This window comes from Haliotis cracherodii, unplaced genomic scaffold (genome assembly GCF_022045235.1).
Source record: "Haliotis cracherodii isolate W230 unplaced genomic scaffold, xgHalCrac1.p SCAF_15, whole genome shotgun sequence".
NCBI classification, from domain to species: domain Eukaryota; kingdom Metazoa; phylum Mollusca; class Gastropoda; order Lepetellida; family Haliotidae; genus Haliotis; species Haliotis cracherodii.
In genome coordinates this window covers 28,424,891-28,441,062 of record NW_027266270.1, presented here as the reverse complement: position 1 = coordinate 28,441,062, position 16,172 = coordinate 28,424,891, and the positions used below count along the sequence as shown (strand labels likewise).

At 40.7% G+C, this 16,172-nt stretch overlaps 1 protein-coding gene across 1 annotated transcript in view; it reads left to right on the top strand.

Annotated features, from left to right (window-relative positions):
* The first annotated feature begins 4,001 nt into the window (after nt 1-4,001).
* The window catches only part of LOC139462025 (arylsulfatase J-like), a 29,341-nt gene continuing 17,170 nt past the window's right edge, over nt 4,002-16,172 (top strand). Inside the window, exons 1-3 of the mRNA XM_071243525.1 lie at nt 4,002-4,212; nt 15,283-15,394; nt 16,030-16,081. Coding sequence (XP_071099626.1) covers nt 4,002-4,212; nt 15,283-15,394; nt 16,030-16,081 — 375 coding nt within the window. The remainder of the gene's footprint in view (nt 4,213-15,282; nt 15,395-16,029; nt 16,082-16,172) is intronic.

Below are 16,172 nucleotides of genomic sequence, written 5' to 3'. Positions count from 1 at the left end.
TACAGCCCACATTCCCCTAAAGCCATTACATTAGGAGCGTTAATTCATGTACCTAGATAACATTTACATGCTAGATATTGGACCCTTTCCACTACCTCTAATCTTTTATGTCCCCATATTTCGTATCCATAAAGAAGATGGCTTTAATTTTTGGATGAAATATTTTGAAAAATATTCAGAGTGGGATCTTTCGATATGTCCAAACTAATTTTAAAACATTTAATAGTGACCATTTTCCAATTTAACGTCAAATGTGACTCTGCTCTTGTTAGATTTAAAGATGGAGCTTGCACCATTGTGACAAGAAAATGTATAATCAGCAGTGTTTCCATCCTCACCAAAACAGCCATTCATAATGTGGAAATCTAAGGAAATACATGTCAAGGCTTTGACCAAATGTGTTTACAACAGTATCTTTTGATTTACGGGGCGCATCAAAAGGATCTGTATTCTCACCGGCAATAGTATCACTCGTGTAATCAGACAAATTACCGGTTCCAGTTTTTAAGTCTCCTCCTAATATGATGTAAGGCTTGTTTGGCAATAGATCTTAAATGATATTTCCTCAAAGCTTTATACCACTTTTATCGGTTATTTTGTCATAAAATGTCGAGAGGTATATACACGCACGAGTATAATATATCTACATTCATATAGGATAATGATTTATCAAGCATTAAAGATATGCCTAAAGTGCATGTGTACATTTTTGGGTCATAAGATGACTAATTGTTTTTCTAAGTTATACTGTCACCCGACCCGAACTCCGCCCAACATTAGTTAACCTTGACGCTTGTACTTGATAAACATCAAAGGCAGGAAATACATGCAAACAATCTAGTTCCTGTGCCCAGGTTTCCACAAGACGAACTAAATCACAATCAGAGATATACTCTTAAAAAAGAAACGCAATACGAATATTTTGGCCATAAAAGCAAAATTAGCGGACCAAGAGGTGCAAAATGAAGAGGTTAAATGTGTTATAGTGTCAGTGACACATTTCCCGGATCAAAATGATCACAACAAGGAAATGCAAACCATCAGTCGGGAAACATGTACGATTCGGGAAAGTGCGCCCAGTGCATTAACAAAAGGGTCATAGAGCTGCACGTACTGCACGTACTATGAACGGTATTAAAATGCAGGGTTTCTGATTGCCTGGCATCTGCGTCAATAGAACAGCTACAGTTCAACAACATGCCAAGATTAACAGAAGTGCAAAGAAACAACGTTATAGACAGGCAGGAGAATCCCGATCAGCTGTAGCCGGGTTTTTCAATGTAGCGCCCAGCACCATCACAAGGCTATGGGATCGGTTTCAACAGCATGGGTCAACACGTGATCGGCCAAGGTCGGGACGACCAAGAGTAACCAACCCCGCCTAAGATCGCTACATCCAACTGCGCCACCTATGTGAAAGGACGACGACAGCCACCTCAACCGCGTCCCAAATACCCGGAATGCGCAGAATCTTCGACCAGACCGTATAAAATGTTTAAGAACAGCAGGTCTACAAGACAACACAGGGTATGGCCTCAACTGCGGTGGAAAGATCTCTGGTTCAGCGACGAATCAAGATTTCTCCTCCGTCGAGGGGATGGAAGAGCACAGGCCTACAGATGTTGGGGAGAACGTTACGACGGAAACTGCTTACAGGAAGTGGATAGGTTTGGTGGGTGTAGCGTTATGATGCAGGGGGTTATCTCTCACCACGACAAGACAGGTTTGGTCCATATCCAGGGCAATCTTTCGGCTCAACGAAATTCTCTAACCACACGTCTTCCAGATTCCAGCCAACGGCAACGCTCGACCGCATACAGCACGGACCACAAGAGCCCGTCTACACAACAACAATGCTGATGTTCTCCCCTGGCCCTCCAGATCCCCGGATTTGAAACCGATAGATCACCTGTCGGATGAATTGGATAGACGGCTGCGCCGACGTCATACACAATCCCAGACGTTGCAGCAGTTGGCTTTAGCGTTGCAGGCCGAGAGGGCTTCCATTACCCAGGATGTGATTCGCATACTCGTCTCTTCCATGGGCAGTAGATGTCAGGCCGCTATCGATTCCAACGGCGGACATACGCGTTATGGATGGTAGCTGACCTTTACCTTGGGCTTTTCCTATGTACCGATAACTGAGATGACTATGTACAATCACCAAATGTTCTCTCCACAACATTTTGGCTCAATACCTTGTACGGTTCCTCGTATAAATGAATGTTCCTACCTCACACAAATCTGGCTTTGCGCTTCTTTCTTTTTTTGAAGAATATATAATCTATGGATTTTTGTCTTCTCCAAAATGACTCCGCCGATAAGTCGCGTCCGCCGAAGCAGTTGATGGGCGTGAACAAGATAGGATTCGAAGGATCATCCTGATTTTGTCAACACCGTATCCATGGAAACCATTTTCGTCTCTTTTGGCTTCAGTGTCATCCAATAAGCTGTGAGCTGAACTGAAATATTGTTCAAAGATGTGTAAAATCTCTTACTGCCAGGTTGGGTGGCCAAAGTGTTGACAACATGTTTGTTTCGTCGTTTGTTTCATATGTTACTGACGACTACTATGTGAAGCCCGGATCCGGATCCGGATCCAGGAGTCGGGGGTATACCTTAGCCCTGCTCCAAGGCTGAACTGAAAGAGCTGAAAGATATGTCCATGGATGTGTAGTAATTCTATCCTCCTAATAACCAAGTCTAGATATGTCAGTTTTATAGGGACAACTTGTTGTTATTATTTATATAATCTAGAAATTATGATTTAAACTAATAATTACTGCCTTAGAGACTTGAGCAAGTCTAGGGTATCCATGTATTGTGTAATGAAAACGTTTACGCCTACATCATTCTATCAATATCTGAGGGGGGGGGGGGGGGGGGGGTGGGGGTGATTGAAGGGAATCTGATCCGAACCTTCTTCAGCGTCACGAGCTAACGCTTTATCCACTAGTGACGTTAAACCCAACTTACTCACCCTTCCTTCACACTCAAAACGTCATTCAAGCAGCGAGACCGTGAAAGCACCTGGAACATTCACCTCCATTCGGAAATCCACTTCGTGTATGCACGTGCCAGGGGACTAAACTAATTAATGTTTTAACGAGGTAATTATCGGTGTTGTAACCACTACCACCGGTACATCATCCATGGATCATGGTCTCATCACACCCAGCCCATCATCGTATGTCAACACAGGATGCATATCTTTTTTGTCCTGAACACATCTTTAGTGTTAATTAGTTTGCACGAAAAACAACCAACATTTCAAGGATGCTCGGGTCAAGATCCCCAGTGGCATGATGACTACAAGCAATGAAAATAGAAATTAAAAGTAATTAAAATTAATTGCTTCCGGTCTTGCCTTCGTTATCAGTGTTCACCTTTCTTAGCTGTAGTGATGTTACATTTTTTTTCAGTTTTCAATTTCTTATGTCTAATATGACTCGTATTGAAGCGCACGATACACGCAGTGTCATCTTCGTCGGTTTGCGGGTTATTCAGTTTTAATTGGCATTTTTTTCAAATTGCTAAATATCAAATGACTGGCAAAGTTTATAACGATGAATAACCAACCAGTTCGGTTGTTGAGAAGTTCCGGGGTCTAAGTCGAAGTTCGGGTTATCTAGATAATCAAATATTGTATTTCATTTTTTTTTTTTTATGGTTACATATTTTGACAAATGCATTTGAATGTAATCTATCTGCTCTGTCCTTTAGATTCATTTCATTTCAAGAAAATGACTTGAGGTATTGAAGTAGTATGGTAGTGACATTATAAAGAATAAGCTAATTTGCATGTAAAATATCCTCATCTAAATCCTAGCTACAGTTTCTCTTAATAATAATAACAAAAACTGAAACAAAAAAAGAAAAAATACAAATCCTTAATTCGGTTTTCAAAAGTGTCACATTTTCATCAACATCCATTTACCGATCCGTAAACCTGACCCGGGTGTTAATCTAAAACCGGATCACCTGACCCGGACCACGGTAACATGAGGCTGCTTCGTTCTGGTTGCAACCGGTTGAAGTGGGGCATTCTCATGCCCTCATTGACAAGTGTGGAAGTCGTGTATTACCCGCTTGTTGTAATTCAAACCATGTTTCTGCCTAACGTGTTCATTTCGTGCTTGGCTCTTGTTTTAGATATACTTACAATCGACGCTAGTCCACCGCATATAATTTTCTTCTTGGCCGATGATCTCGGTAAGTAATTTCTTATCTTCAACATTTGATTGACCCATTGTTTATTTCAGTTTGTATTTAATGACACCGTGTGTTCGATTTGCAAAGGGATTCTGGTTACTTAATAGCGTTACGTTTTTTACATTGTACAACTGCACTCTATGTTTTTTCATGTGTTTATTTTTGTAAAGAATATGTTGTCATATCGAATTGTGATAAAACATATATTGTTTATAATTACTTATTTCTGGGTTGAAACATGTTTTAGTATGAGATGGTATAGAGAACGGACACATTTTGTAAAACTAACATAGGTTTAATTACCTAAAAGATTAACCAAAATCTAAAATCTGTACTACAATCTACAGTACAACCGCATACATATCATGTACTTTTACAAGTGTTTATTTCGGCACTCATATTGTTATGTAGACCTGCTCAGAGGCCGGAATTCGACCACAAGTCGATGTTAGTAAAATTTCAAAATAAGAATGAGTAATTCACAAGTTTATGTTAAAATTGTTGTAGGTAATATCATGGTTTTCAGAGGTGACTTGAGAATTTCACTGATAACAGGACCAATATTAACACTTTTACATTATTTACATGTTTTCCCACTTAGTTTGAACCCCCACCCCCACCCCCACCCCCAACCCATATAAAAATAATAATAATAATAAACCCAGGTCTGTATTATGTTCCACTGTGTTTCTCCTCAAAACGCAAGCTTAATTGACAAATGTAAGAGGATTTAGAGAGAACATTGGATCCTTATTAGCAGGTTAGTTCAGTTCATATTTCGACAGTTTTAATTTCGATTTCCTTTATCAACAAGTCAGAAGTGAAGATAGTGTTTTTATTCAAATTCGCTACAAAATATTCTTTCTTGTAAAACATCAAGGGCTTTTCTGTTTAGGTAGGGTCACCTTTGTACCGAACTGACCCAGGTCACCTTAACATGGATCGTCCGTTTATATTTCGCGTGATATTCGCAAATGCTGTTACCGTTTTAGAATAACCACAAACACGTGTTCAATCCACAAATCCAGAGAAAGAACGAAACTGTAATAAACATTCAGATTTAAATAAAAACAACCTTGTCGCAATGACAAGAGTAAATGGAAAATCAGTTCAAATTATATTTAAACCAATATGCGCACAATGTTTTAGGACAATCCACTATTGTTTTCGAAAATCCACATGAATTAACGGCTTTGTGTTATTTCTCGAACAATCGGATTTTAATTCCACGACAGTAACGGTAAACTGATATATTCCTCTCTTTTTTACCGGCATTCGGATGTCATAAACAGTTAGTGATGATCATATGGACGTCTTTATATCAGGAGCTTATACATTTATCAGCAAATACGTTTCACTGAACGGTGAAGTGTGGTAAAATGGGGTTTGACGTCGTGTCCAAAGTTATCGCATTTGTATAGCGACGTGCAAGCCCGCGCGTGCCTGAGTGTGTGTGTGACTGCTTGTACTGGAACGGAATAATGCCGATTTTATAGTGCTAGCCCACTGAGATACGATGTATCAGTTTAACATGAATACCCCATGAGATAAAGTGTACTGACTCCGAGCCGACCAGTCCTTGTTTGAGCCCCTTAATGCCGAGCGCCAGGTAGGGTAACAAAAATTACCATCTTTTAACGTCTTTTGGTAGGACGCGGCCGGGCGGGCGCTCTACCACTAGACGACGGAGGTAGTTTTTACTGATGAAGATAACTCCCTGTTCGGGGACGTATATTACGTACAAGAAAGTACACGTGGATTTTTTATATGAGATGCCGACGTGTTTTGTTGCACGATAGAAACTCGAATTCATTTCATGCTGAATCAGCAAATACGTTTTACTGATCGTGATAATTCACTGTTCGTGGCCATTTATTACGAACACGTAAACTGGTCACGTGGGCTTCGTTCTACTTCGACTACTTGTTAAGTAAGTTGTTATTTTCTTACTGACATCTTTGTTGACTTGCCAAGTATTAAAAGTGCCACATTCCGCACTCGAACGACTAATCAAGACATTCATTAGCATCTGGGGTCACAGATACAGTTGCCATAAAACTTACATAACCACGTGGTATCGCCTCGTTATCACTGTAGCTTATTTGTACAGTACTAATGTCACTTGATACCTGATCAGCACTATCTTTGAACATCAGCCAGTCAGGTAGCGTTTCGGTGGGATCAGCCAATCAGATTGCAGTATGATTGTCAGGTAGTCAGGCGATGTGAAATGTACTCTTGTGAACACAAGGTAACGCGCTGCTGAGAGAGCACTTTGTGGCCCCACGTGGCTCATTTGGGCACTCAATCGAACCCAGATGCACCTTAACCCTTTCAGTTTCAAGTTAGAACTGAGAACTACATGCATGCATATGATTTCACTCTCTTGTTAATTGCTTTTTTCTAACAGTATCTCATTGTTTCTCTCCTATCTCTCTCCAAATGTGTCTTCAAGTAATTCTCTCTCATAAACACTGACTCTAGTCCTGCACCATGACCGTGGAATATATTTATTTTATGAAAAAAATAATCTAGAAATGCATACAAAAGCAAGTCTAGCCAGCTCAAGCTAGCTCTATCACAAATCAGCATAGGGAATTTATTTTTATTTTTAGAGTCAAGAAGGATATTGCGTTATATAAGATTTCAGAGACTAAATGTTAGTCTACACTGACTCGTGCATCCCATTCACTCAATCATAACCTCACTCACTCATACACCAGCGTGGAGACCCCTGTTCAGACTAGGCACGAAGCAACCAATGTTGGTCGAAAGAAGCAACCAAATGGATCGGGTGGTCAGATTCGGCTACTAGGTTGATGGCGCGTCATCATACCCCGATCGTTGTTCACAATATCATTCACTGGGTTGTCTGGTCCAGAGATAATTATTTACAGGCCTACACCACACATCCATAAACGCTCTCTCTTGAGAGTGAGTGAGTTAGCATGGTTATACGCCGCTTTTAGCCATATTCCAGAAATATCACGGCGGGGGACACCAGAAATGGGCGTCACACATTGTACCCATGTCGGGAATCGAACCCGGGTCTTCGGCGTGACGAGCGAACGCTTTAACCACTAGGCTACCCGACCGCCCCTCTCTCTTGAGAGGCGAATAGACTGCCTTACTGCCCTACTTTCACACTGAAACGTCGCGACGATTTAGGGCGTCTTACAAGTTGCTGATGCAACAAAAAGTCACATTCGCTAACTCACTATATAAATCCACTCGTGACAGCTCACTCAATATAAAGAAGCTGCTACCGGCAAATTGCAACGCCGTATATACGTCAACTTCTGAATTCCTGCAAAACCCGTTTAAGTTCATACGTACAGTAAACAACCTATTTCAAAGACATTTATATCTCAAAAAGTAGGATCACCCAATACGAGACCGGGTTCTTTATGTTCAACTTGTTAGAATACAAAATCGTGTTTGCTCTATTTTCAGTTTCTTTTAATGTATTTCCGTATGTTTGTCAGGCGTCATCTACAGCTAGGGCTGTTTGTGTAAATCTTTCGGTATGGAACGACTTTCATTGTTAGAATATTTCCCTCTTCCTAAAGAGATCGAGTTGTTGGATGTTTTAAATATTTTACCATAAATCACTTCCCCGAGAGCAAAACCCTATTGGGTGTCTTCAGGTCTTGTTAAGTATGTTTTAAATGTTGAAATTAATATTAAATTCTGGAAAAATACAAAAACAATTCTCAATCAATTAAAAACATATTAACCCGTGGGGACTCCGGGTAAGGATGTAGATCCCAGAAACTCGTGCTTCTTGATAGAGACGACTGAATGGATCGAGCGGTCAGGCTCAGATGCTCATAATGTCAATCACTTGATTGTCCAGTTCAAATTCTATTATTTAAAGGTCGACGTGCTATAGCTTGACTTTTGTTGAATGTAGCGTTAAGAAATAAACAAAACCTTACTTGGCGGTTTGATGTCATGGGTTTGGGTTTCAAGAAGTCAAGGTAAAAGCGTTGGCTCGTCACGCCGAAGTCCCGGGTTCGATTCCCGACATGGGTGCAATGTATGAAGCCCATTTCTGCTGTCCCCCGCCGTGATATTGCTGGAATATTGCTAAAAGTGGCGTAAAACCATACTCACTCACTTCAAGAAGTAAAAAAAAACTTGGGTACAAATTACATGTTGTTGGGTGCGTGGTAGGTTAATCCGTACCCCACTGTTAATTTGAGCAGTTATTCTGAGGTTCGAATCTCAGAACAATTGAGGTGTTATTCTGAGGTTCGAATCTCAGAACACACAGACATACGTGTCATATAAACGGGAACAGTGCCTTTAAATCGCCAAGTAAGGTTTTGTTTATTTCTTAACGCTACAAGTCAAGCTATATGACGGCGACCTGTAAAATAGCAAATTTGTACTGGACAATCAGGTGATTGACATTTTGAGCATCTATCCACGCAATTGGCATACGGTGATTCGCAATCGCAAGGGTATAAAACCCCATGTATCCCGAATGAAAACTGCTATAAGTTATAGTATGACCAATCACTTTTGTTTTCAAATGATCGCCGTTCTGATATAAAGCAATCGCTCACTCACTCTTAATGTACATTTGCAGTCGACTCTAAACAGGGATATTTATAGGGAGTCAAAATTTGAAACATGCATTAACTGTTAACGTAAGAAGGGTTAAAGAAACATCACATGACATTTTGGTATACATCCGTCAAATCCGCCACTTGCACATTCAATTCCATTTGTGAATGAAACCAACAGATGTGCTTCGACAAGTCACTCGGCACTCCTCGGGTGGTCGAGTCATTTCGGAATGCGCGTATAGCAAACACCAACATCTCGAACTCCAAACTATGGATGTCAAGGTATCCTGCTCGCTTTGAAAATGTTTTGTAGAAAGAGCTCTTTTGAATTCGCTCAATAGAAAAAAAAATACCGACTACCGACAACTACAGTGAAACTGATCAATTATTTATGATGCATCACAGATGTCTATGCCATTTCCAAGGAAAGAACCGATGGAATGCTAAAATTCATCAACAATATTGTTCATGTGACCAGTCGCAGAGAAAACCGAATAGAAGGCGACTATGCTTGTCATAAGAGGCGACTAACGGGATCGGATGGTCAAGCTCGCTGACTTGGTTGATGCATGTCATCGTATCCCAATTGCGTGAATCGATGCTCGATGTCAATCACTTGTCTGGTCCAGGCTCGATTATTTCCAGATCGTCGTCATATAGCTGGAATATTGCTTAGTGCGGCGTTAAACAACAAACAAACAAACAAACAAATAGTTGGTGCCACATGTGGTCGATTTTGAATGGTGCCAGAGTTCAAGTTGAGTAATATTTTAGGCCAGCTTGCACAAAGCGACAATAGCACTAAAGACTCATGCAACCCCGATACTTATGTATAGACTTAAAATACTCGTTGTGATAGAATGACTTTGGACAAGTGGTCTCTGGCCTAGGCAGCCAAGCCTGGAGCTAGATTAGCCATTAGTCCTTGTGTTGTGGTTATATCACGGTGTGTCAACTTGTTGTGGAAAGAAAGCCCGAAATGATGCAAGTCTCAGACGTTTACCACTTTGGTGAAACCTACGAGTATCACTTCATCAGCCCCGCTCAACCAGGTTGATGCTCTCTCATATAACTGAAATAATTTTCACAGCGGTGTTAAACCAAATTCACTCACTCACTCATAAGAGCCGACACCCGCGGATCGAGTGGTTGCAGATTTCGTGTCATCTTGCCCAGACGGCGTGGTTCGTTGCTCATATTATCAACCACTGGTTTGTCTGACAAGAACCGACAGGTTTCGAGGCGGTATAACATTCACATGCATTATATTTAAATCTCTGGACAGATTGTTTTGATACAAATGTGAAAAGGCGATATGGGGCATTTATGTACATATATTACACTCAAACATCTAATCACCATTCGGGTATAATGTAGATTTGTTTTTTGTTCAACGCCGCACTAAGCTACATTCCGGCTATATAATTACGGCTTGTGAATAGTAGAGTATGGAGCAGACAAACCAGTATAAAAGTATAACAGTATAAAATCTGTTAGACTAACATCTAGTCTCTGAAATGAACATATCGTACAGAAAAAACAGTTGTTCAGTTATCTTAATAAAAGTATAATAAAAGGGAGCCCGATGACTCTCTTTATGTTCTGATACTGCAGTAATCTAGACTTGCCAAACATTATAGACTTGCATTGGCTGTATTTGATATATATTTGTTTAAGGGTATGTAAGACAGTCTAAAAAACTGTCTCCACAATATTTCAGATACAGATACAGATACAGCAGATACTCTTGACTCTCTCCAGTACAGAATGCGCTTAAAGTAACTTGACATATTGAAGAGACAGCAACAAAATGTTTCTGTCTTCGGCAAAGGTTAAATCATACAATGACAATAAACTTGTAAGTTCGAAATGTGAAGGCCGAATATAATGCACCCAACCATCTCACAAACCAGAACTTAAACCGATTCCTTGCATACACCTATGATAACCTACCAAATGCGTATTTCATATGGTAAACATGTTTGTGCATTCGGTGCAATGAAATCCTATTTTGGTTGTTTTTAAAAACTATTTTCGGATTGGCGGTCCAATTATTTTTAATGTCTCGCCTAATAAAACACTAAGCCCGTTTATTTCTTACAGACATGTTTCAAAGTGAACTTCATTTCAAAATGTCTTTCCTTTTCATAACACATTTCCTCAAAGAAAAATCAGTTCCAAGCGTGTTTGGCCATTATCAGAGGGTATACTCTACCGAGAGACCGTACATTAACATAGCCACGCCCTCCTGCAGTGACACGGCGCACCTCTTACCATTCCGTTCTGGCTCGGGGATGTCAAGATGTAAGCATTCCAGTCTTTCTTCTGTCACGTGTGGACACAGACCCGATAATGTGGAATTACAGTCGAAGATACATACGACCTTGAACTTATAATGACCTCTCGCTAGCCGAACTTTGGGAACTCCTTTGAATACGTCGAACGGGTTCGTCGATAAGCCAGTATGCGAGTGGTTTCCATTCTAGTTTGATAAATATCCTGGAGCAGTTTCGGAAGTGACGTCACTGCTTCATCGCTCCTATCACCAACTTGGCACAGATTTTTTCTCTCCCTTAAGAGTTTGAAATGAACAACCAATCAAAATCACTCTTCTGAGCGAGACTTCTGCACATCTAATTTTAAAATTGCACCTTTTACGAACAAACACACAATGTATCTGATTTAATCAAATTATTGATGTTTTGGCAAGGAACATTGTTTTCCTGAGTATTAAATTTATTTGTTTGTTGTTTAATGCTGCATTCAGCAACATTCCAGCTGTATGACGTCGGTCTATAAATAACTGAGTCTGGACCAGACAATCAAGTGATTGATATTCCTATTGATACCCATCAGCAACATTCATAAAATTGTTTCCACATAAAATACATTGCTCACTTTCTGATGTCTGTATGGAATATATATCTCTGTGTTAAAAGACTTGCCATCTTGTCTTGTACATTTTTTCCATCGGCTCCCCCGACCCGTGAAGATCCGGGTCAGAATAGGTCTTCAGCAACCCATGCTTGCCGTAAAATGCGACGATGCTTGTCGTAAGAGGCGACTAACGGGATCGGGTGGTCAGGCTCGCTGACTTGGTTGATGCGGCGTTAAACAACAAACAAACAAACCAACCATAGGCTCCCCCGTCTTGTATTCTTATTCTAGAAAAGCGAAATATTTGCTCACTTGTTTCTATGAAACAAATATATTGCCAGATGTAAGCCGGAATTCATAATGTATTATTGATGGAAAAAAATATGCAAAAAATACTCACATTGTACAGCATTCGATCGCCTCCCTATACGACCCTCATAACTCGTGTCTGCTCGGCTTAATCCGCTACATCTAAGTAATGCACTCGGATCTGCTCGGCTAATTTCGTCATCTACGTACCCCAACAATGGTATAGTCATTGTGTATAATTTACCTGCCCCGAGAGCGGAGGTCACTGGTACCTGCCGCGTCGTACCAAAAGACTTTAAAACATGCTACTTGTTCTTACCCTTGCTGACCTTCGGCATTAAAAAAAGCGGTAAATGTCAAAGACCCCGTTCCACAAAGCGATCTCAGCGCAACGATGTCTTGGGGTGTGTGTCAAACTATAAGAGTTGTGATCGTCTCAGCACTACGATCGCTGTGTGGAACTATACATTACTCAAAGATAAGTGTTGAGAAAGGGCCCTGTTTGATACGTGTTTTTCCTCCCACATGAAGCTGACACGCTGTGAATTACCCGAATGACTGCAAAAAGAGGCAAACCCATCTCACTCACTCACTCACGCAACTGAACTACAAGTTGGAGCAGTTGTCATTCAGAAATGACATTCTCTTCAGGCGGGATGCATGCAACCATTCCTTGCCTTGCCTTGTCTTCATGCACTTTAAAGGCGCAAGCTGAAAGAAAATATCCTCTCAAGAATTCTCATTCCCCTGGAACTTGTTTAGCGTAGCGAACCACTTACCGCCTGCTTATTAATGTTTGTTTATGTAGTATCCTGTTACGCTTAGGTATCTTTTTGAGGTTTCTCTCTGGGTCAGTAGGTCAAGGCTACTGACGTCGCACTTCTGAATATTCCAATTATCGCAAAAATACGCCGTAAGTTATTTGAGCGGAATCTATACCTCTTATGCGACCAATAATGAGATCTCTTCCGAAAACAGCTGTAAAATGTGGCAAGGTTTGAAACGTTATTAACACGTGAACACATATTCTCCGTAATATTGACTCTTCGCTGTGAGCGTCAAAGGAAATACGCTTTCCTTGAGAAATGACTTAATAATATTGACAGAAAACTTAGAAAGATTGTTATTTTTCAGATATCAATTTCCTTTCTCTAAAAAGCATCTTGTTCGTTCGTACTACATATATTGTGTAAATAATTGTATTCACAAATTTCGTTTAAGTACAAATCCAAACAAAATATTATATTAAAGATATAATCAAGTGTGTCTTGTATGATTTGTTGGTTTTGTTTGATTGTTTATTGATTAACGCCGCACTCAGCAGTGTACCAGCTATATGACGACGGTCTGGAAATAATCAAGTCTGGACCAGGCAATCCAGTGATGGACATCATGAGCATCGATCCACGCAATTGGGATACGATGACATGCATCAACCAAGTCAGCAAGCCTGACCACCCGTTCCCGTTAGTCGCCTCTCACGACAAGCATCGTCGCCTTTTACGGCAAACATGAGTTGCTGAGGATCTATTCTAACCGGATCTTCACGGGTCGTGTCTTGCATGACAAAGCATTGTCTTGTGAGTGACATGGAACATACTCTCGCAATGAAATGTGCTATTTCATTGTTTGATATTGGAAAGACACGTGTTTGCAATAGATTTATAAGATACACAGTGAATCCACATGAACGTGAGATGTTTATCTATGATATGTCGAAGGCCAGGGTGCGATTGCCCTAATGGGTTTAATGTCTGAATCCCAATACCCTTAATGGCGGGGAAAAGGCTGAAAGAAGCGTAGAACCTAACACGCTCACTCGGTTCTACTGGAACATGTTTTACGATGTTTTACTCTGTCTACTTTATCCTTCCTACGGACATTTCTATTTCTAAAGAAGCTTAGACGTGACGGTCATCATTGGCAAGGTCACTGCTGACGACCTCAAGTAAAACTGTAACGGAAGCGAAAATGTCCTCAATCTTCAATACACTGTTTACGATTGTACTGCAATACAGTTGAACACGAACACGAACACAATTGAATGTAAGTTTAGTAATTGCCTAAGCATTTTAATATTTTAATGCATGCACACGCACACACACACACCCCACACACACTAGCACACACGGGAACGCACGCACACCCAAGCGAACGATATATGAACGCACGGAGTACGCACACCGCCACCACTATGACATTCCTTCCTTCATATTCTCAGTATTAAAAACATTTTTGGAAAACGATATAAAGAACAAATAATATACTTGTTATGGCTTAAACAAAACAAGTACAACCCACAAAACAAGGTATTTCTAACTATAAGCATCCTAAAACACGTTTCCCTACACCCAACAGCGATGTTGCGGCGATGTCACTACCAGGTACCCCTGTATAACCTATCCATCCCCTAGAAACTCCTTCACAAGAAGTTAACAACAAAAATCTAGTCATTTCAGCGTATTTGGAAACATGTTGATTTTTGGAAGTCGATACCCTCATTTTAACGCCTTTGGTTTGAACTGGAATCTTCATTGACCAATGTTGGCACATGCTAACTCATTTACGTCATACTTCGGACCCGTGAAGATCCGGGGTAAGAATAGTCTTCAGCAACCCATGATTGTCGTAAGATGCGACAAACGGGATTGGATGGTCAGGCTCGCTGACTTGGTTGATGCATGTCATCGTATCCCAAATGCGTGGATCGATGCTCATGATGTCCATCACTGGATCGTCTGGTCCAGACTCGATTATTTCCAGACCGCCTTTATATAGCTGGAATACTGCTGAGTGCGGCGTTAAAGAACGAACGAACTAACGAACATGCTACACACTTTCTTCTCGCCGTGTTGCTCCTCTGGATCAAAGTTATCTTGATATGTACTTGTGAGCGAGTTGAGTTTACGCCGCTCTGATCAGTATTTCTATTGCATCATAATACGTCAGTTTGATGTGGAAGGAAAGCCCGATGTGTGATTCGGGCCTCAGACGTTTACCATGGTGAAACCCACACCCACAGGTACTGACAAAAACCTGATAAAGTCGAACCTGAGATTGGAACCCGGTATCATAGTTGTTAGGTTGTTGCTTAATGCCGCTCTCAGCAATATTTCAGTCATATGACGGCGATCTGTAAATAATCCACCAGAAAATCCAGTGATTCGAACTACGCAATCTGGATACGATGACATGCATCAGCCAAGTGAGCGAGCAAGGTTGCTAAAGGCCAATTCATACCCGGATCTTCACGGGTGCTCATGCGATGGATGTAAGGGTATGACCAAAATAACATTATTTTACTTTTCAGGGTGGAATGATGTTGGCTGGAAGAACCGCGAGATCAAAACTCCTAATCTGGATCGACTGGCGCGAGCAGGGGTGATTCTCAACAGTTCCTACACCCAGCCCGTCTGTACCCCGTGAGTACAGCGTAGTGGGGCGGTGGGGTAGCCTTGTGGGTGAAGCCCTAGTTCGATACCCCACATGGATATAAGTGTGATACCCATTTCTGGCGTTCCCCACCGTGATACCGCTCTAATATTGCTAAAAGCGCCGTAAAACCTTACTCACTCACAATAGACGGAGTAAGTGAAAAAAAGTTGTTCAACGCCGCAATCAGCAATATTGTATCACGACAGTTAATAATTGAGTCAGGTAAACCAGAGACTTAGAGCATGACTTCACTCCATCGGTGAATGATGAAACAATTTCAAATGCATTTAAGTTAGTTTTCCACAAGATCATTCTGGGGACATATTCTAACCCGGAATTCTCAACATATGTCGAGAATTAGTTCATAGACAAATTGCAATAAACTATATAAAAGAACTCTCGCTTATCCATGGACTATAGTTGACAGTTTCGGGGAAAGTAAGAGATTCTCTTAGCTCCCTTTTATTATATATTAAAAGACAAATTAACAAGAAAAAAGAATATTTTCATTTCAGAGATTAGATATAAGTTTTGGTTATACATTAATAGCAGTTTTTAGTTGAACATGTTTACATTGTACAATGTGGGTTTTTTTCAGAAATAATTTATATTTACATTTCAGATCGCGGACGGCCATATTAACTGGTCAGTATCCCTTCCGCACTGGCCTTCAGGTAATATATGACGACAATGACAATCTTTTGAAATTTGAAAAGAGGAAAAAGTAATTATTTTATAGAAGTCAATCAAAGCCTGTCCTGGCGA